Source organism: Gobio gobio (assembly GCF_949357685.1).
Source record: "Gobio gobio genome assembly, chromosome: 5".
Classification (NCBI taxonomy): domain Eukaryota; kingdom Metazoa; phylum Chordata; class Actinopteri; order Cypriniformes; family Gobionidae; genus Gobio; species Gobio gobio.
In genome coordinates, this window is record NC_137101.1 from 58,458,380 (window position 1) to 58,480,946 (window position 22,567).

At 36.3% G+C, this 22,567-nt stretch overlaps 2 protein-coding genes across 3 annotated transcripts in view; one reads left to right on the forward strand and one right to left on the reverse strand.

The window, feature by feature from the left end:
• Positions 1-22,567, forward strand: part of LOC307127066 (uncharacterized protein) — a 290,663-nt gene that overhangs the window by 149,242 nt on the left and 118,854 nt on the right. The window lies entirely within an intron of this gene.
• LOC307126640 (uncharacterized protein) lies at positions 4,461-10,283 on the reverse strand. 2 transcript variants are annotated; one of them, XM_079817268.1, is made up of 3 exons: positions 10,229-10,283; positions 5,914-7,984; positions 4,461-5,627 (listed from the first exon to the last, which is right to left on the reverse strand). In XM_079817268.1, exon 2 carries the CDS (start codon positions 7,963-7,965, stop codon positions 5,953-5,955), a length of 2,013 nt encoding a protein of 670 aa, XP_079673394.1. In that variant the 5' UTR covers positions 7,966-7,984; positions 10,229-10,283; the 3' UTR covers positions 4,461-5,627; positions 5,914-5,952. The 2 variants fall into 2 exon arrangements, with proteins under 2 accessions (XP_079673394.1, XP_079673395.1); XM_079817269.1 differs by having other exon boundaries at positions 5,914-7,987.

Here is a 22,567-nt window from a genome sequence, read left to right on the forward strand (position 1 = left end):
CCATGAGTATAACTCTACCACTAACATGTGATGTGAATTTATGTTGCGTTGTTCAGTATATTGCGATGGAGGCAAATTATAGAATTTGTAGAAAAATAATTGATTTTGAGATATACCGAAAGACTTTGAGAAACCGAAAAAAACGCAATTCACAAGCGCGTAATGAACCGTGAATGCCGTACCGAAAGGTTCAATAATATATTGAGAATTGTGGCATCCCTAATATATATATATATATATATATATATATATATATATATATATATATATATATATATATATATATATATATATATATATATATATATATATATATATATATATATATATATATGTTTTTTTTTGTTTAGTTTTTTTTGCCAGCAGAGAAGGCCCTGACAGCCCACCACTGTATAAATGAAATCTAAAACCGTTGAAGTAATGGAATATTTATAGTAATGGTTTAAGCTGAATTGCTTTATTCAATAGTCTTATAGGGAGATAAATATAAGAATTTATTAAAACTTAAAAAATTTGTTTACATCTAATTTAACCTTTTAAAATTTAACCATTAGAAATTGTAGCACCAATTAGATTGAAAAAGGTTAGAGAGAAAAATAAAGCACCATGGTACAACAGTGCTACACATGTTATCAAGAGAGAAACTCGTAACTTAGAGCGTAAATGGAAACAAACTAATTTAGAGGTCTTTAGAATCGCATGGAAAGAAAGTATGTCACGTTATAAAAAGGCCCTAAAAGCAGCCAGAGCTGAGCATCTCCGCAAACTAATAGAAAATAACCAAAATAATCCAAGGTTTTTATTTAACACCGTGGCTAGACTAACAAATAAACAAGCATCGCCTGAGCAAAATATTCCGTCACAGTTTAGTAGTAATGATTTTATGAACTTCTTCGCTGACAAAATAGAAAGCATCAGAAACAAAATTGTAAATGTACAATCATTAATGATGTCTTATGATTCAACCGCAATTATCGCCCCTCAAGAACTACTACACCGCTTTACAACTATAGGACAGGAAGAGCTAAATAAACTTATCATTGCATCTAAACCAACAACATGTTTATTAGATCCAATACCCACTAAACTACTGAAAGAGTTGTTACCTGTAGTGGAAGAGCCTCTTCTCAATATTATTAACTCGTCTTTATCTTTAGGTCATGTTCCAAGAATATTCAAGTTGGCAGTCATAAAACCTCTCATTAAGAAGCCACAATTAGATCATAATAACCTAGCAAATTACAGACCAATTTCAAATCTTCCATTTATGTCTAAAATACTAGAAAAAGTTGTGTCCGCTCAATTGTGCTCTTTCTTGCAAGAAAATGATATCTATGAAAAATTTCAATCAGGATTCAGGCCGCATCATAGCACAGAAACTGCACTCGTTAAAATCACAAATTATTTACTTCTAGCTTCTGATCAAGGCTGTATCTCAATACTAGTTCTACTCGATCTTAGTGCTGCGTTTGATACTATAGATCATAAAATACTATTAGATCGACTTCAAAATTACACTGGTGTTCAGGGACAGGCATTAAACTGGTTTAGATCGTATTTATCAGACCGCTACCATTTTGTCTGTCTAAATGGGGAAAAATCAAAGATAACATCAGTAGACTATGGGGTGCCGCAAGGATCCGTGCTAGGCCCTCTGCTATTCTCAATATATATGCTGCCACTTGGTAATATTATAAGAAAACATGGAATTAATTTCCCCTGTTATGCTGATGACACTCAATTATATATTTCATCACGACCAGATGAAAACGCTAAATTATCTAAACTGACAGCGTGTGTTGAAGATATTAAACACTGGATGACATGTAATTTTCTGCTATTAAATTCAGATAAAACGGAGGTATTACTTATTGGTCCAAAAAACTGCCCACAAAACCTCTCACAATACAACTTTAACTTGGAAGGATGTCCTGTCGCTTTATCCACTACAGTAAGAGACCTGGGTGTTATATTAGACCGCAACTTGTCTTTCGAAAGTCATATTTCATATGTTACAAGAACGGCATTTTTCCACCTTAGAAACATTGCCAAGCTACGTAACATTCTATCTATTTCTGATGCAGAAAAGTTAGTTCATGCATTCATGACCTCGAGACTAGATTACTGTAATGCTTTATTAGCTGGTTGTCCTGCATCATCGATAAACAAGCTACAGTTAGTCCAAAACGCAGCTGCTAGAGTTCTTACTAGGTCAAGAAAATATGATCATATAACACCAATTTTATCATCTCTACACTGGTTACCTATTAAGTTCCGTATCAATTACAAAGTATTGCTACTGACCTATAAAGCCCTAAATGGTTTAGCTCCAGTGTATTTAACTGATCTTTTATCGCCCTACAATCCATCGTGCTCTTTAAGATCACTAAACTCGAGGCTTCTGGTCATTCCTAGGATATCTAAGTCCACTAAAGGAGGGAGGGCATTTTCACATTTAGCTCCTAAACTCTGGAATAGTCTTCCGGATATTGTTCGAGGTTCAGACTCGCTGTCCCAGTTTAAAACTAGATTAAAGACGCATCTCTTTAGCCAAGCATTCACATTATAAATAAGTTTTATACTACAGTTAAATCGCACCAACAGCATTAATATTCTGAACAGCAGCTATGCTAATTATTTCCCATCTGCTTTTCTGTTGTTATCTCGGGACACTAGTCCCGAGGTAACTAGTTGGTCAGCTCCAGTTTGTATCCAGCCTCTCATGGAGACTTCAGATGCCCCTGTGATGAGACGACTCGACGCCTGTGAAGAGACGACTCAACGCCAGCGTTGTTATGGCCTAAAATAATACATGATTGATTAACTTATCCTAACATTTTTCTTTAACATTCTCTTTCTAACATTTTTCAATGTACATTTATGAAATGCACTTTCTGTGAAGCTGCTTTGAAACAATGTGTATTGTGAAAAGCGCTATACAAATACATTTGAATTGAATTGAATTGAATTGAATTTTAAGATTAGACTTTGAACATTTTTAACATTATAATGTATTTGGTCTGGAAAAAGTTAGAAAGAAAGTCAGACTGTGCTGACATTTTAAAGCCTGTCATTTTGTAAACCATTCATACTCTCTGAAAAAGATATTTAATGAATAATTTCTGTTTCAGTAATTTAGTATGAGGACAATCATAGCGTAATATATATAGTAATTTCATTTAAAATATATTTCACTCAATCGTTTGAAACACACCCAATGTGTGTGTGTGTGTGTGTGTGTGTGTGTGTGTGTGTGTGTGTGTGAGAGAGAGAGAGAGAGAGAGAGAGAGAGAGAGAGAGAGAGACCACATTGAAATTCATCCATATGATCTGATATGTTAAAACATATTTCTTTCTTTCACTTACTTAGTGTCTTCATACCCCCGATCACTTACTTATGGACCCTCTGTTTATATACAACTCTGATGGAATGCGGAAGCCGTCACATTGTCTGCACATCCGCTACCCCTCGACCTTCAAATTACCCTGACCCTACCACAAAATTAACCATATCCAATTTGGTCACCCAAAGGTCAACATCGTATTTCCCTGCTGGAGGGCTGATCACTTGCAGATGGTCAAAGGACAAGGGACTACACATCTCATAACAATAACCCATTCATAACCATAACTCAAGGTCAAAGGTTGATGCCTAGGGGTTGGGGGCCCAGGGTCAGAGGTCAAAAACTTCAAAGACAAAGGTCAGATGTCACCATCAATCATACATTTTGACAGTCGGTGTAATAACTACTTACATATATAATTTTTTTGCACAACAATAATTGAATCTTTAATGACTGAATAAGTGCACTTCCCCTTTACGTGATAATGTCTGATACACACTGATGAAGTGACGTTTGATCCGAATATTGATTTTGAAGATGTTGAAAATGACAGTTTTGAGGATATGTTTGAGACGTGAATATGAGCCAGATGCTTAATGTACTGGGTAATGAGCTTTGACAAGGACAGTGATGATGGTATAAAACATCTGCTCAAACTGAACCCTCACAAGCTCCAAAAGGTAACAAAACATGCTTTATTTTATTTTTCTGCAATTGGTACACTAATTGTTACACCTTAGTGTTTTACATAGTATGGTTTTATTTTGTTTCCAGCCAATAAGTGGTTGCGTTATAACGTTATATATCATGGTTCATTGATGAAAAATATTCTACTTTGATGTCATGTAAGCATGCTATATGGGTGTTTTGAAGTGCTCAGGTAACAATAATCTCTATATTAATTACCGGGATAATACGTTTTACCAAATACTGAGAATTCTGATCCCCTCCAGATTATTATCCACTCAGTCTACTACACTATTTGCTCTGTAAGACGGTTGCTTTAAGTGAAGGGTAGTGAAGTTGGCTGCCAATCAGAGAACAGAATTTTCCCCTCAAATTTCATTTTTTTGCACATCAATTAATAAATAAAATTTAAACTCAGAAGCAGTTTGTTATAATAATCAACATTTATTATAATTTTTTAGTTGCTTTGATAACAATCACTGCCACACACCTAAAAGTAAACTCTGACCAACAGGTTATCAGAACAGAGATACTTTAGATAAGATTTAGCCTATTGGTAACACATGTTTACAATAAAGGAACACGCCACTATTTTTGAAATTAGGCTCATTTTCCAACTCCCCTAGAATTAAACAATTGAGTTTTACCATTTTTGAATCCATTGACTCTTCTCTAGTTACATATATAGCCATATCGGTCTAGAAAATCACAACTTTTAATTTTCCGTCTGTCGTAGTCCACGATGTACCTACAGAAGAGTCAAGTTTTAAATAGGAAAAATATAGAAACTATTTGGTCATTTTTGTGTGAGATGCTAAAGGTCTAATCAGATTCAATGATCTATGCTAAGCTATGCTAAAAGTGCAACCGCCAGACCCGGAGATTGGCTGAATGGATTCAAAAACCCTAACTAACTCTAGAGGAGACGGAAAATGAGCCCCTTTTTTCAAAAATAGCTCAAAACAATGAGCAATACATTTGTTACATTATTTATTAATCTTTGTTAACACTAGCTCATAACATTAACAGTTAATAACACAACTGTTCATTCTTATTTCTCAAGTCTATTAAATAATACTAACATACAACTTTTGATTTCAATAATGTATTAGTAAATGTTGAAATGAACATGAACTAATAAAAGCTTCAGGGGTATTTTTATTGTTAGTTCATGTTAACAAAAATAGTTAACTAATGTTAATAAATGGTTATTGATTTGTTTAGTATTCAATCATGGCAAGTTATTAGGAAAAAGCAAAAATTAGCAATCAGAAGAGTTCATGATATGTAATTAAGATCAAGAAGAAAACAATATAAGTAAACTTAAAGCAGAACTAAAGTAATAATTGTGCTCCATTAATATTTGCATACACGCCTAAATAGAAATACACTCTTAAACAGAAAAGTAAACAGAAGTATAGTTAAACCCAAAGAGAAATCAATAAGCAAACACAATAAGTAAAATCACACTAAATCCCATATACTCAAAAAGATGCTCTCCAATTTTCCTCAATTAATCTGGAATGCAGATGTTGATCGATGACGGTAATGGTTGATGCATTTGAAAGAAGAGGCTTTTGTCTTGTCACGTATTTTCTAAAAAGAAATATACACAGTTATTGAAATCCTGAAAGCTATCACACAGACAATGTTGAAGCCAAATGAATATCAGGTAGATGTTTTTAATATCATAACATTTCATTTAATGGTGTTTCTACAGTGAAATGTCTTTAAAAATACTCTCCCATCCAAAAGAGACAATGGCAAATAATTATATATTTTAACAGTCTTAAAAATGTAATTGTCTAAAACGTTCAATCATGACTTTGTGTTAAAGAAAAACAACTTCAATTTGAATCGTATATTATCATCTGGTGCTTACCAATGCAAAACTAGAAAATACACATTTCTTCACATTCCCTCAGACGTATTCACTGAATCCAGCTTTAACATCTTCTTGGATACTCTTGATTTTTTCGGGGGGAGCAGCAGGTAGAATGGCAAGCAATTCGCGATCGATCCTTTCTAGTCTTGCAGTGCTCTTCTGTTCATACTCCTGTTTATTCTTCAGGACAAGCTTTAGGATCTCACCCTGTGCCTCATCACAGCCGTCCTGGAGCTGTTTTCGCTCAGTCTCAAATTCTGGTTTAGTTTTATCCATGGCCATCAGTTTTCCCAGTGAACTGACACGGCCCATCAGGTACTTGTTGGAAATATCTGTGTATGTTCCAGAGATCATATTGACCAGATTAGCAAGGTTACTGGCTTGGAAAGCTTGGATGTACAGCATATCTTTTGAGAAGAGCTTTGCGCTGTAGGAGAGGAGTTGTGTTTTCTCAGATGTTGAGACAAAGTTTTTGAGAGTTGTGCTCAGGCTGATTTTCACAATGTTGGATATCATCTGAAAGAAGAGGACCATCTTCTCCCACTGCTCCTTCACTCTCCCCATGGCATCCAATCCTTTGGTCAGCATCTCCACGGTAGTTTTGAAGTCAATCTCTTTCAGTTCACAATTTCTCATAGTGACCAGGATATCAGTCAGTTCCTTCTGGTTCTTCTCTAGTTTGTCCAAACACTTATTATAGTCCTCTCTTGTCTTGTCCAGCTGAGCTCGGGTCTGCTCTATGGCAAATCTTGCATTATCTGTAGCCCTCTGGGAAGCAGTGGGTCTCTCTAACTTTTGTTCTTCTTTAGACATCATTGGTGGTTTTTGAGAAATGGCTGGAGAATTTGTGACTTCTTTGCTTTTGCTATCAAAACTACGAGCAGACTTAGTCAGGTCCGAGACCATTTGTATTATCTGAGTGCTTTTGTCTTTGTCCAGTTTGCCTTCTGGTGCATATTTTGCAAGCTCAGTGCATATTTCCAAGCCCTTATTGCACATCTCCTGTGCTTGTGTCTTTGCATTGCAGTCAGGGGTTCCTTTAAAAATTTCATTGAGTCGTTCATACTGTTTTGCTATGAAATCCGTCTTTGTGGTTTTATTCTTCTGATCGTATAGGTTTGTCCAGTCAATGTCGTTCACCTCACTCTTCACATTCATAAAGTCCTGGATGTTCTGTGCATAATTTAAAATCTCCGCTGATTTACAATATACAATTATTTCATCTATCGTCGATGTGTTTTTCGACATTTTCTCTGGTTGAGAAGCAGCAGTTGCCGTTCCATTAATTAGGCCTGTAATGCCCTGTGTTAACCCACTCACAAAATCCATTCCAATCATGTCCCATCCACTGGGGAGAGAATCCATGGCATTCTTGTAGTCCTCATTAAACTGATTCATTTGCTTCTCCACAGCACTCATTGTCTTCTCAAACATTTTCTTGGATTCTATTGCCGACTGCTCCCTCAGTTTGCTCTCTTCTATTTTTTTATTCATTGCTTCCAACTCCTCCCCATAAAAGCTCTGTGCATTGATACACGCTTCAAGCAGCTCTTGGATGATATTGATCACATCGGTAAAACGCTTTTCAGCTCTCTCAGACAGCTTAACACATTCTTCAGCAACAACGGTGATATTGTTCAGCTGATCAGGAAGATGTGCATTAACAACTTCATTATCATCTTGGAACAGAATCCTCACAGCTGCCTTCATGTAATCTGGAACTTGGGAGGTATGGAGGCGAATCTGATCCATGCTATTATGGGCCACATTAAAGGCCTGCCAACCAGAGTTACACACTTGCATAAGGCAGGCGCGAAAGGACTCAGGGTATCTGATGAATTTATAGCCCCCTTTGGGTGGATTTTTATTGATAGAGAAATCTGTTGCGGACGAGATGAACACCAGCTCTCCCAGGAGGGCTATAGATAGAGGTGCTGGAGTCAGATACTCTTCCCAGTTGGCATAGGGCTGCATTATATTTCTGGTGTGGTTCCTCATGTCTTCAGCAGTAGTAAGACCTCGCATAGATTTTGAGAGTGCAGAATCCATGACGTTCCTGTTCCTGTTCCTGCTTAAAACAAAGAAGACATTTGAAAGTAAATGACTTATGAGGGAATCTCACTTTGTATCTTGTAATGAACAATTTGCAGCATTCATCACAACAACCTTTTTACTATAGATAGACTTAAATAGATGAGAGAGAGAGGATTAACATTCTGAACAGACACACTAGATGAGCTCCTATTAATTCACATAACTGCTGTTAATCGAGGCAAAACCTCATAACCTGTGCCAGCACTGTGTACATACAACAGACAGCTAAGGAACCACATTTGGAAAAAAACATTTGGCCACATCCGCACAAAGCCAGAGCTTTCCCTTACCAATCTTTTTTTCCCCCTTGTCTCTAGAAATATCTGCGTACACACGAAAACCGCTGATACTGACTCAAAACGTACCTAGTTTACATGCTAGACCAGTATGTGGCGCTGTAATTCTGCCACAGAGATGCACTAAAAACGGAGAAGAAGAGTTGGAGCATGTGCGAGACGGTGATCTTTATTACAGTGGAAAATCTGACCTGTGGCTGTTTAGGGAAATGTCTGTATATGACGTTTCATGCGCGTGAAGTGAGTTGAGGCGATTAACCAATAACCTGTCCTGTGACGCGCTCCGCTCAGTAAAGGACCGAAACATCGCTAGTCCTAAGCGGCTGTTCACAAAGAATGCATTTGTGACAGTGAAATGGGAAATGACACAGGGTAATGAGACACAATGAGACCCAAGTTGAACTTGAGATGTAAACATAGCTAATGATGACCATACAGTGTTATGTGTGTTAGAACTAAAGACTGATAATAACTACATTGATATTAAAGGATAAGTTCACTTTTAAATAAACTTTTGCTGATAATTTACTCACCCCCATGTCATCCAAGATGTCCATGTCTTTCTTTCTAAAGTCGAAAAGAAATTAAGCTTTTTGATGAAAACATTCTAGGATCGTTCTCCATATAATGGACTTCAATGAGCTCCAACCGGTTCAAGGTCCAAATGACAGTTTCTGTGCTGCTTCAAAGGGCTTTAAACGACACCAGACGACGAATAGGGGTCTTATCTAGAGAAACCATCAGTTTCAGTGAGAAACTGAGCAGTATTTATGCTATTATTTTACCTCTTATCAGACAAACGTGATCATCTCTGAGCTCCGCCATAAGTTCCGCTAAGTGAGGTCAAATATGAGCCTGGTCATAGATATATCAATCGTAGATGCCTCATTCTACTGATCCGTGCAAGCGCTAATGAGGCATCTATGTATGCATCTATATTTTGACCTCACTTAGCGGAACTTATGGCGGAGCTCAGAGATGATCACGTTCGTCTGATAAGAGGTCAAATAATAGCATAAATACGTTTCGCTAGATAAGACCCTTATTCATCATTTAGTATCGCTTAAAGCCCTTTGAAGCTGCACTGAAAATGTCATTTGGACCTTGAACCGTTTGGAGCCCACTGAAGTTCATTATATGGAGAACGATCCTGGAATGTTTTCATCAAAAGCTTAATTTCTTTTCGACTGCAGAAAGAAAGACATGGACATCTTGGATGACATGGGGGTGAGTAAATTATCAGCAAAAGTTTATTTAAAAGTGAACTAATCCTTTAATGTTAATTTTTAATTATGCACATGCAGGACTCATACATCTATACTATGATTTTCTACTAACCGCTGTTTATCAAGGCTAACAAACAGTCACAGAAGCCGCTGAAAAAACTGTATAGTATATTTCCAGCTTCAACGGTTAATATCTTCTGTTAATAGCCACCACCGTAAAAAACTTCTCTTTAAAAACTTTTTTCCTTAGAGGTAAATATATTATTATTTTATTTTACTCAGCCAATCACAGGCTGAACTATTGAACTATTGTAATAAAGTAACAGTGAAATGGGACATGGGATCAACGGCGTCGAAGAACCAAACAATCCAAGATCATGCCAAATCGTCAACAATCAAATCCTGCTAACTGAGTTAGTGATGCACGATTGTTGACGATTTGGCATGATCTTGGATTGTTTGGTTCTTCGACGGCGTTGATCCCATGTCCCATTTCACTGCTACTTTATTACAATAGTTCATTACTGAACCAGGCGCAATAAAAATAAAAATATTTAAAAAATAAAATTCAGTATCATTTGGTAACATAAAAGTTAACACCTAAGTTTCAAATGTAGCTTATGAATAAAAAAAAATGTAATTTGGTGCAGTTTTACTTGTTAATATAATAGGTCATTTGAATTGTAAGAGCCTTACCTTGTAGGAGAGTGAGAAGAGTTTGGTCAAGTCTTGGGTTAAGATCTGGTAGAATGGTGAAATGAACGCCTGCTGCTGTTTTTATTGCCATCTGAAAAGGGCGGAGGTGGAAGATAAGGACTTGGGGAGGAGTAACTAGAAGGCTGACTCATATTAACCAGTCTTAATGCTGTTATTATTGCTCGCAGATTAAATTAAAACTTAAGCAAACATTCTGCACTCAAACGTATGCCTAAGCACAGCTTGAAAATACACCACATACAAATTAAAAAGACAATTATTAAAATTAATATTAGACATCAGTACTGTGTTCTTATATGAAACATTACACCACTTGATGAAAAACCTTGATCTTGTAAATATACTAACACATTTTTTTTTACCATCTTTAAATATATAAAAAGTATATATGCATCATATGTTCCCTATACAACTTTTAACACACTTTAAAAGGATATTTTACATTTTAGTATATTTTCTAAAAATATAGTTTCTGAAAATATACTTAAAATGAAAGTTCTGTGTACTCTTTTAAAGTGCATTTATTTGAACATTACTTTAAAATATATTTTTGGTATATATATTTTAAAAATACATTATTTAATATCCTGATGTTGTAGTATATTTAAAGTTAAAGTATCATTTTTGATAGTTGAGTAAAATTTTTAAGTAATTAAAAACGAATGATTAAATAAACCATGTGAAGTTTAAACAAAAACCGTTCATACATTTAATTTAATTTAATTTTATATGTCAGTCAGTGAGGGTAGCTGTGTCCTTATAATGATCTCTGCTGATTTGCTGACTCTCTCCAGAGCTTTTTATCAGCCACAGTGCAGCTTTAAACCACATCAAGATGTCATGGGTGATTATACTCTCTACATAACATTTATAAAGTTGCTGAGTCAGGCTACAGTCGCTGCTGTGCTTTTTACACATGGAATGTACACAGCCATGACAACAACATCAGTGAACTCACGTGGCAGCAAACATGCTTTTTTGGGGCCCGTATGGGGCCATTACGGGCACGCCCAACTGTGAGCACAGATCCCAGCGTGAAACGCAGGGGACGTGTGGACACTAAGCAGAGTGGGCCCCTGTTGGGGCCATTTGTGGGCCCACACTGTGGCCTTAAACAACAAGATTAGTTTGGTTCTACTTTGCATTTGCCACAATACACACACAATAAATTCACGTGTTGAAAGTAGAAGAAATAAATTACATACGTAACCGAGACGTTCCCTTTCAGTCATTCACATTCGACGTATGTCGGAACTGACCGATAAATAAAACCTTGAAAATATAACCTTGATATCTTCAATATTGACTGAGTAAGACCATGTCAAAAATTTGCTGAATTTCGGCCTCAGAAAATCATGATTTTGAGAAATTCCAATTTTAAAATCAAGCTTATTTTTGAAATTGTAAAACATTTTAACCATTATTATTCTGATTATGTGCAATATACCACATTAAAGCTAAAATTCTCCCATTTTCAGTGATATAGGACACATTTATGGGAAAATTCTTTTTTTTTTTTGTAAAACAAGTCTATTTATTATGATGTGCATCTCCAAAAAGCGTGAAACATTGAAACGAATGGGGGCACCACAAGAGCTTGATTTACCAAGTCAGTTCACTCTAATGATTTGTAGGCTATAACTTTATTAGGAAAATGAAATCTCAGTAGAAAATGTCATTAATAGGCCTATATATCCATTAATATATAAAACATCCATAGAAAATCTCACTGTGTAACATTTGGAGTAAATTCAGGACTACCCTACCAAGTTAACAGGTCAGTCTCAAACTTTGTGTAGATAGTTAGTCATAACTGTGAATCTTCACTTGTCTCACAATTCGATTAGATTATGATTCATTATGATTTTTTCATGGCTCATTGCGCTTAATAACTCTTTTACATAAAGCATGTCCTGCACTTTATGTTCTCATTCATGCATGTTCTATTCCTATAGGCTACAAACCGAAACCAAAACATCAAACACAAGAGCTTTGCTTCCGAAGGACATACGCAACTTTTTTATATTAATATATAATATGGGTTCTTTATTTAGCCTACAAAAAACAGTAGGCCTATATTAATCATTATTAATTAAACTATCAGCTGTTCTGTTCCTTGCACTTTGCATGCCGCGGCCGCCCTGTCAGAGTGCGAATTCATAAACTCAGCGCATCAGAATCCAAAAACAAAGCTATTTCGAAACTTAGCAGCCATTAAATGTCTTTAAAATAAGATGGATGTATAGGCAGAAGGTGGAGTTAGGAAACAAATAAGCTGTTCCTGAAATGTCGGTGATGACACGAAGAAATCCACACAGAAATCGGAACCCGGCTTAAGTCGCCGTTTTCTTGCCTTTCCCGACACTGACCTGATCGTTGGTCGTGCGGATTGATATTATGGTCTGTTTGCACTTTGTAATTGTAAAAAATACGTTTCTGAACCGAATTATATAAGAATCAGCAGTCGTTTCTGCGTCGAAAGTAAACAAAAAGACGATTAAAATCTATATTTAAGAAGCCCACACATCCGATATTTTTTGGTGCAAAATAATAAAACGTAGCATCAATAAAATCATTAATTTCAGTATTTATAATATTATAAAGGAAAAATTGAGTACTGCATCTCAAAGCCCTTGGTATAATCTATCATTTACAGCAATAAACACAAATTACCTGTTTTGGTCATTTTTATGGCTATGACTACTTTGACGCTCTATATCTCATAATTAGAATATGCGACTTTAGCCGGGGTTTCACAGACGGGGTCACATATGGGGTAGCCGTTAGGGGACTGATACATATGGAACCCAGCCTACACACACGTTCCACAAGCATACGGATGCAGGTCAGATGGCCGCAACGTCTGGCACCGAAGGGGTGACCAGGGATTCACCCGGAGGTGTCGGCTGACGAGAGAGCTCGTCGGCTGTCTGGTTCAGCGCACCTGGGATGTGAATGGCACGAAGTGACCTCACAAACTTCTGACTCCACAGGAGGAGATGGCGGGCAAGCCGAGCATGCAACGGGAGCGTAGACCACCCTGTCGGTTGATGTATGCAACGGCCACAGTGCTGTCCGTACGGACCAGTATGTGTTTACCCTGTAGCGGCTTTTTGAGGCGGCCCAGAGTGAGACGTACCACCAGTAACTCTAGGCAATTTATATGCCAACGCAGTTGGGGCCCCGTCCACAGACCCGAAACTGTGTGCCCATTGTATGTGGCCCCCCAGCCCATGGATGAGGCATCCATGAAGACCACAGCAAACCTGGATACCTGTTCTAAGGACACTCCGGCCCGGCGAAACTAGGGGTCCGCCCACGGGTTGAAGGTTTGGCGACAGTAAGGAGTAACTGAGACCCGGTACTTGCCGCTCTGCCACACCCATCTCGGGACTCGGTTGTGTAACCAGCGTTGAAGTGTTCTCATATGACACAATCCGAGCGGCGTTACCGCGGCTGCAGATGCCATATGCCCCAGGAGCTTCTGAAAGAATTTCAGTGGGACCGCTGTCCTGCCTTTGAACGTATTCAAGCAGTTCATCACTGACCGGACTCGCTCCTTGCACAGGCCGGTTGACCAAATCCAGCTCCATACCGAGATAAGAGATCCTCTGTGTGGGGCAGAGTTTGCTCTTCTCTCGGTTGACCCGAAGGCCCAACAGGCTGAGTTGACGGAGCACCATGTCCCTGTGTTCACACAACTGATTCCGGGACTGAGCCAGTATGAGCCAGTTATCGAGATAGTTGAGGATGCGAACTAGAGCCCAACCGATAAAGGATTTTTAAGGCCGATATCAATACAAATATTTGTTGATTTAAAAATTCCGATATATATATATATATATATAAACAGAAACGCGTAAAAAACTTAAACAGATTTCCCTTACATTAGTTATTTGTAGTTATTCATGATCCCTCTCTAAAATAACATGATAATGCAGTTTAAAAATAAACGTGTTTGTTTTATTGTCACAACAGAACAGAGGAGCATAAAAATATATTAAAGTTCTGATAAATAAAATGTATAAAAATACAAACTTAAGATGTGAAACTTAAAGTCCTTTGGACGAAAACACAATAACAAAAACAAAACAAAAAAATCAAAGTTACCAGTATTAATAGCTTCATAAGCTTTATAAATATAACTTTGAGCAAGACTGAAAAAATACTGATAAATAACAACAACAGCAAAATATAAACTATATACAGTATGTGAGGACAGAGACAGAGGAATCTTATGCAAGTAAAAGTTTATTTAGAATCAACAGCGAGAAAGATAGAGTCTAAATCCAATCTGGGTCTCAGGAACTCAGATGTTGATGCATAATCCAGAATGGATCTCAGGGACTCAGATGTTGATGCACAATCCAGAATGTATCTCACAAACTCAGAACAGTGAGGAGTATCCACTGCATGAAAAAAGGTGTATCCGGACCAGGATACTCCTGTATACACTGCTGAAGAATCCAGGAGTATACTGGCCGGATAGGTCAAATTCCATGGATCCGTATATGTCCGTATTCATCCGAATTGGTACCAAATCGGATGTATGTTGTGGCCGTATACTCCCATGCTACAGCCATTTGTTGCCATGGCAAATAATCCCATCAAGTTTTTCCCAGGAGACATTTTCACACCTCTAAACAGCTTTGCCTTCCACCCCCTATTGGTCCTTCATCTCAAACTGGATTGGTTGTTTTTTTTTAAAACCACTCCCAAAACCCAGACTGCTATTGGAGGACAGGATGCATTGAAAACCCAGTCAAGTGACTTTATTGGTTACTTCTAAGGCTAAGGGTGGGCTAGGTTTTGTAGCATAGGGACTTGATTGGTTATAGGCCAGCTATGCAGATTTTGCTCATTAATATATAAATATAAAAAATAATCCCCTCTCCCTCCCAAAAGAAAAATACACACAAAACAATTTGAGAAAGTCTGAAATATTTATTAAAAAGGTATATATATATATATATATATATAAAAAAAAAAAAAACATTCTTAACAGCATTATAAACGAACATTAAAACAATGGTGAAACAAAAACAAGTGAACTAAATGTATTTAAAAGGGATGAAAATGTAAAGGAACAAATGTAAAAATATAAACAGTCCAAAGAACATAAACATACGTTAAAATGAATTGGTAAAGAAACAAAAAGGAAAAAAAGTTAACAAAATGCATTTAAAGGACAGAGATGTAAAGGAATAAAATACAGTGTACATAAAAAGGAAAATAATAAATATACAAATTAAACAATATAAAATGAGAACAATATATTTATAAGACAAAAAGTGTATATAAAATACACAAATATTCCAAGTAAACAATATAACCAAGTAAAAAGAACAAAGAGCATTATAAACATACATTAAAGTAAATGGTGAAAAAGATAAGTGAACAAAATGTTTCTAAAGGAAGGCGACGTTAGAGGAACAACAATACAAAACGTGGAGATCAAAAGCAACATGGACATCTAAAAAGGAACAAACTTACAAAGTATACAATATAAAACGAGACAAAGAAATCTATAAATTAAAAAGTGTATATAAAATATATGTAAATACTCTATATATGGGAACCAATAAAAGTATAAGTATATAAACAGGAATAAAGAAAATATAAAATGGAACAATTGAATATTAAAATTATAAAAGAATTGTGACCAACTCTAACACAATGTTGTTTGAGTTTTGAACATTTTTTCAAACTGGCATGATGGGCTGGTGATGTGATGCGTAGCGTGGGTCAGTCTAGTCTGGTTTGTAGTAGCTAGCCTAACCATCCACACTGGCCTTCCATCAACAACAGCATCATCTTCATCTTCATCAGGTCTATAGTTGCGGTCTTCCACAGGTTCTGTGTTGGTTTGTGCAACCCTGGACCTGGTCTCCAGCAACTGCAAAACATGACAGTAAATTAACCACTAAAACTCAGAGAGGAGTGCAGTAACATTCTGGGGGGAAAACTGCTTAACCACTTTCTTAACTTACCCGTCTCTTTCTCTGACGGTTCTGTGTGATGTTCTTCATAGTGTTTCTTTTCTGGGCCTTTTCAGACTGAGCCAAAGAATACTTCCTCAGCAAAGTCTCACAAAATAAAATACATCTTGCAACCTGCCAAATAAATCATGAATAATATATAGTTAATGCCAATAAAAGTAAGTATAACAATTCAATTCAAATTTATTTGTATAGTGCTTTTCACAATACATATTGTTTCAAAGCAACTTCACAGAAAATGCATGCGTCTACATTACAGAAAAAAAACAGAGAACATTAAAATAATGACAACATTTTTAAGATTACCTTTTACACATTCAGGGTCAACATCTGTAAAAGTTCTTCAGGATCATGGATCCAAAACTTCTGGATCATGAGGGGGGAAGAAACATGCACACACACAAATGAATATTAATTTGTTTGATAAAACATTAATATTAATTAACTACTTACGGACATGGACTTGCAAAACATACTCACCAGGCCCATACAAAAACTTTACAGTAGATCCAAAATCCTGGTTTGCCTATAATTCTTCAGAGTCCAAGTATGGTGGATTCCTGTCCTCTCTGCTGAATGAGTACATGACAGTGTTCTCAGATTACTCATTCCAAAACTCTGTTACATTTTATGACAAGCTTGATCTTAAAACTAGCTGACAGTAGGGATGGGCATTATGACCATATAATTATACATACATGAGAAATTTTATTTTACAATAACGATATCACAATATATTTATTTTGATGGATATTTTATTAAAATGCTACAGAATAATACTGCTTTAAAAGTCTTCACTGTATGATATTCAATTAATTAATATCACATGATTCTTAAAGAAGCAGAAGGTCTTCTCTATTCTTTTATTTTATTAAAATTATGACAAAGCTGCAGCCCCTTTAAGAACGGATGCACAGAATGACACACATCCGGGTTTCCCCACGTTAACTTGAACTGTTTAACTTACTTAAGACATAACTGACTGTTTAAATCAAGTGAATACCTCACATGATGGATGAGGGATCGCCTGCTGTCTGAGAGAGGCTTATTTTAACACATGCATGTCCCGTTCATTATTCTACATTCATGCATGTTTCCTTGTCAAAATGTCAAAAACTTTTAGTACAGTCAGTGCTGCGTTATATACGCTATATTCCCATTCCGCAATATAAAAAGGTAATGTTAACGTTTACAGCAAAATCGCTAACAATAGTCAGTATCATCAGATCGCCATAACACCCAGCCCTATCTTAACAATATTACAACAAAACACAGAAACAGAATATGTAAGTTAATCACGATTAGCATATGACTTTAATGCACTAACGTTATATCTTGATGAGCAGTAGAAACAATATAAAGGGATTTACGTTACCTTCTGCCGTCTGCTGTCCGCCATTGGAAACTTAGTCTGTTCGTATTCATGTTTTTTCGTTCTCAGTCGACATCCCACAATCAAAATTCGTCCAAAATAAGATTTTAACAGGTTTAAAATGATCCATGCAATGCCATTAATGGACAGAAGAAGCCGTCCTGTTGAAGATTAGAAGCCGCGATCGCGTCGCGTCCCCGCGAGCCACGAGCAACTCCAACGACAACGGGTGTATAATTCAAACTGAAGGCGCGCACTGTCATTGGCCAGATTTCTGGATGACGTTCAGATTGACCAATCACGCTCAAAAGAACACGGAAAGACAGCAAATAGCCTTGCAAATTTAGAAAAAAACTTGTTTTAAACAACAGTTAGAAAATGTGTATATTTATTTTTATTTGCTGTTATATTTAATGAATTGGTCAAATGGTGTTTTGTGGTGTGGGCAGAGGCCTGGAAGTTTCAACCTGGAGAGCAGTGCAGATTTGTACTCTTTAAAAACAATTATTGTTTGATATTTAGTTTGCTATATATTTTGTTATATTTGTATCCAGAATTGAATGTAAAACCAGTTTGAATGTAAAAATACACCTTCACTGTAAAACAGAAAATTAAAGTAAAATATCTTAATTTAAATAAGGAAAAATCTGTAAACTAATAGTGTTTTCTCTAAAACGTTTAATGTAAATTTCTGTGAAGTTTTTTAACTTTATTTGACTTAAGATATTTGACTTATTTTACGGTTTTTGTTTTGCAGCTGTAGCTGCTGTTTTTTTAGGTTTTTATTTTTACAGTGTAAATATAAAACTAATAAGATTTACTTTAAAATGACAAAGAATAATGTTAAATTGTTAGTATGGACATAAACATAAACCTTTAATATAATGAGCTAAATATTGTATTACAGTTGTTAATTTACAGATATTGTTTGTAATTTTGCATGAATTTGTTATTTATGAAAGCAGAAAAATAATACAGTGATGTTCCTGTATAAAAAAATGAGAATTACTGTAGTTTGTCATTAATGATATAATCCTTAAAATAACAGTCAAGTTGTTTACTTAGATATTGTTTGTAATTTTACATCGTTTTAAACATAATTCAAAATTACAAGAAAATACTGTAAAAAACTGAAGTTTTTTTCTGTAAAATTAGGATTATTTTTATTGGTTGCCTTATTTTTATTGGTAACCTTATTGGTTGCACCTACATCTATTGTGAGTGGTGGATTTCAAACCTCAAAACGCTCCTCTTTTGCAGCGTGTTAAAGTTAAGAATCTTGGAGTGACACTTTTTGTTAACAGTTGCAGAGCTGAAAGATCTGCTTGTGTTTCTGTGTTTCTTGAGCAAGTGAATCCCTGCTCTTTTTTATTCCATATTTTTATTTTGAGCATATCAGTTTTTGGTGTTTTTAAAACAAACTTTTTCATTTTCCACATTTCATCTCCTTTTTATTTAATTCTATTATTGCCTACAATTTGTAAAACTTTGCAAAAATTGTTTGGGGATAGTCTAAAATGTTTGGTTAATTATCCTTTGTTAATTCCATTACATTTCTTTGTTTATTTCATTACATATTCAGATTTTTTTGTGAACCTATATGTTCAGACAGGGTTTTTATTTTGTACTGTTTTTATAAAAAATATTTGATTAAGAGACTCTTTTCATGCAGTGGTTTTAAGGCCCAGACACACCATTCTGATGGTTTGGCCCAGACCCAGGCAACGTAAACCAACCCCACAGTCGGCTTTAGTCATTGCTAGTTCAGTTTAGTGTTTCAGGGCCTTAAGAATTTATTTTTCTGTGTAAAAAGCTTGTTTGCTGTAGCCTACAGTAGACCAGAGATAATTCTCAATCCTGAAGTGCTCCCCTGCCCCCCTCCTTCTGAGAACAGCCAGCACAAGTGTCAGTCATTAACATATGAAAGGTCTTCTTCACACCTAACAGTCTTCAGTCCTAGCACACCCAGCAGTGTTTCAGCTGTATATGTCCGTGAAATTTCACGGATTCCTGTATACGTCCGCATACGTGAGGTTTCCGGGTTTTTCTGGAAATATACTGTTCCGTGTTACTCTGATCCGCTTTTTCCCACATACATCCGGTAAACATCAAATTACACAGGAGTATACCATGCCCGGATAGTGCCGGATTTCAGTGTTTTCATGCAGTGATCGCTCACGCCCAAAACGGATCTTGTCTAAAAAACGAGACACACCGAAGAGCAGGAAAAAACATAAAATGTTCAGTGATGTGTACAGTACCGAGTTCCAGGAGTTGTCAGCCCCAGTCTAAAAACAAGACTCGCTGACAGAAGATGAATCCGACTAGTCCGTAAGGAAATAATCCACAAGGAAGCGTCACACAGTGTACTCACAAAAATGCCGGGAGAGAGAGCTGAAGCCGAGGTGTACATAATTCCCCACTGAGTCCTGGAGACAAAACATAGTGGAAAACAAGAAAACACGATCAAAGACCAACAAAAGTCACGCACGGCATGGCAGCGAACACCCGGGAGAAACACAACGAACGCACACAGAACACAGCACACCCGGATCTAAAATAGAGAGAAACAAACACACAACAGCTGTGGAAAACAATCAGGGATAACGAGGAGGGAGGAGACAGAGTGCACACATGGAACACAAAAGGTAAACAAACAAAAAGAGCAATCGATCACACCGGAATCCTGACACAGTATAAATATGAGCTACCTTATAATTACAATGTCAACTTGCTTCCCTTTACATGCACTCTTTTAATTATATCCATCAAGCTACAACAAACCATTTTCAATCATAATTTGGTGCCTGCCTTCTAAAATCCACCAGTTATGCAGTAAATCCATTATGTGACTCGCTAATGTTGTTTCTGAACGAAGTCAGCAACGCACTTTCGTTTACTCCTCACGTGCCTAACTTACGATTTACAATGAACTACAAATATACTAGTTATAAATACAATAGTGATTACTTATTTAGGCAGAATAAGTTTGTTGTGAATTCCAAGCGCATTAATGTTAGCGGTCTTCCACTGATAGCCATGGCATTTGCTAGGTTTGTGGTTAGCTAATGTCTATGATAAGTCATAATTTAGAAATATTGGCATGAAATCAAAATATTGCAAAATATTGTAAAACATACTTTTTCAAAATAATGAGGACAGGAAACAACCGCATCCAGAAATACACGGTTTGAATGACATCTTGAAAAAGATGCAGGGTCAAACCGTGTTGCTCTTTTAGAAGTGCTGAAGCACTCAGGGAGAGGGAATATTTATTAGTTATAAATCATTTGTTAGAATAGAACAACTGTTAGATAGACTGTTTCTTGGCTAATTTAAATGTCTGTGTTGAAATGCCCATTCTATATTTATTTCATACTTATAAGCTACACATTCACACAGTGTACTGGGAACTTATAAAGTGTGTAATTGGCACAATACAAGCTATAAGTTTGTTTTATTTTTAGCTAATTAGTACATTGTTAGGACAGAAACAAGTATAAAGGGGCTATAAGACAACAGCCAATAAAGGCCTTATAAATAGCTTGTAATGGCATACAAGTACATAACTAGTTACTTACAAATGCAGTTATTAGTCATCAATTAGTGTCTAATTTCTGATCCTGAAAATAAAGTGTTACCGATTTTTCTAAATAGATAAAGTCAAAATGTAGTTTATTATTGAATACATGGTAAATACACCATGTATTTACAACAAGGTTGTATTAGTTAACATTAGTTAATGCATTAGTTAACATGAACTAACCATGAACAACACCTCTGTTCAGCATTAGTTAATCTTTGTTAACGTTGGTTAATAAAAATCCAGCTGTTCATGGTTTGTTCATGTTAGTTCACAGTGCCTTAACCTCTTAACCGGATTGAGGACGCATACGTCCTCAAGCTTTATTTGTTTAAATTAGCTCAAATTACTGACAGATGTAAGTAATTACCATGACAATCTATACATCATTTAAAAGATCTAAGAGTCAAGCTTCCATTTTTTACCTCTGTTTTATTCTCAAAGTCTTATAGTGACAGTAATTTGTTAATATGTGTCAGGAGTTATGAATATGAAAACCGCGTCGGTACCGTTTGATTGTAATATGAGCCTCAGCTGCTTTCATTCATAAAAAAACTCCTCTATTCTCCTCACGAAGACTCGCGACAAATCAACATCCCTCAGGGCTTTTAGTTCAAAAGTGTGCAGATGAGAAGAAATATTGATAGATTCTCATATTTCTGTGTCAAATTTCTAAACAGAGGAGCATTTTTTATTGAATTGAAGGGTCAAGGGTCTAGCCAAACATCACTTGCCTCTTCATCAGACACATATCCTTCAAGAATGATTTTATGTTCAATATTAAAATAAGAATTAATGATAATCAAGTTATAACCATTTCCTACATTTGATAAATCAGTTCTCTATATTCAATGAGTGATTTTGGATGATTGAAGTGTTTTAGCTGCTGTGTGCTTTTGAATCCACATTCTTTAGGTGCTGCTCTGAGTCTGTGTCAAGACGTGCTGACAGGCAAATGTCCTTGGTGTTTGTAATAACACCCCAGGGAGTGAAGAGTGCTCAGCATGTGTTAACTGTATGTCTTCCTAAAGTGACCCCTGGGGTCACCTATGTCACAGCTATGGGACTCTTTGGGGACTCAGAGAAATGTACCTCTTTGATATACTTTTCTTTCTTTATAGAATAGAATAAAGTCACTTCTGAACTAGAGTTAGTATCAGCATGTTTTGGAGAAGTGCTTTGTTGATAGTTAGTTAAGATGTTCCCAACCTTGATGGAAAACTGTTATTCTGTGGAGCTTTGTGTGTGCGTCTCATGATTCTGTGCAGATCCAGTATTGGAGATGGTCCTTTCGGCAGACGATTCTAGACTTGGAGGCGTCTTTTCTATGACCTCCGAGGTCACTGTGGACTAATCTGGGCCTG

Bases quoted from the DNA above. Each gene is read 5' to 3' on its own strand.
- LOC307126640 (XM_079817268.1), bottom strand. From the start codon at position 7,965: ATGGATTCTGCACTCTCAAAATCTATGCGAGGTCTTACTACTGCTGAA.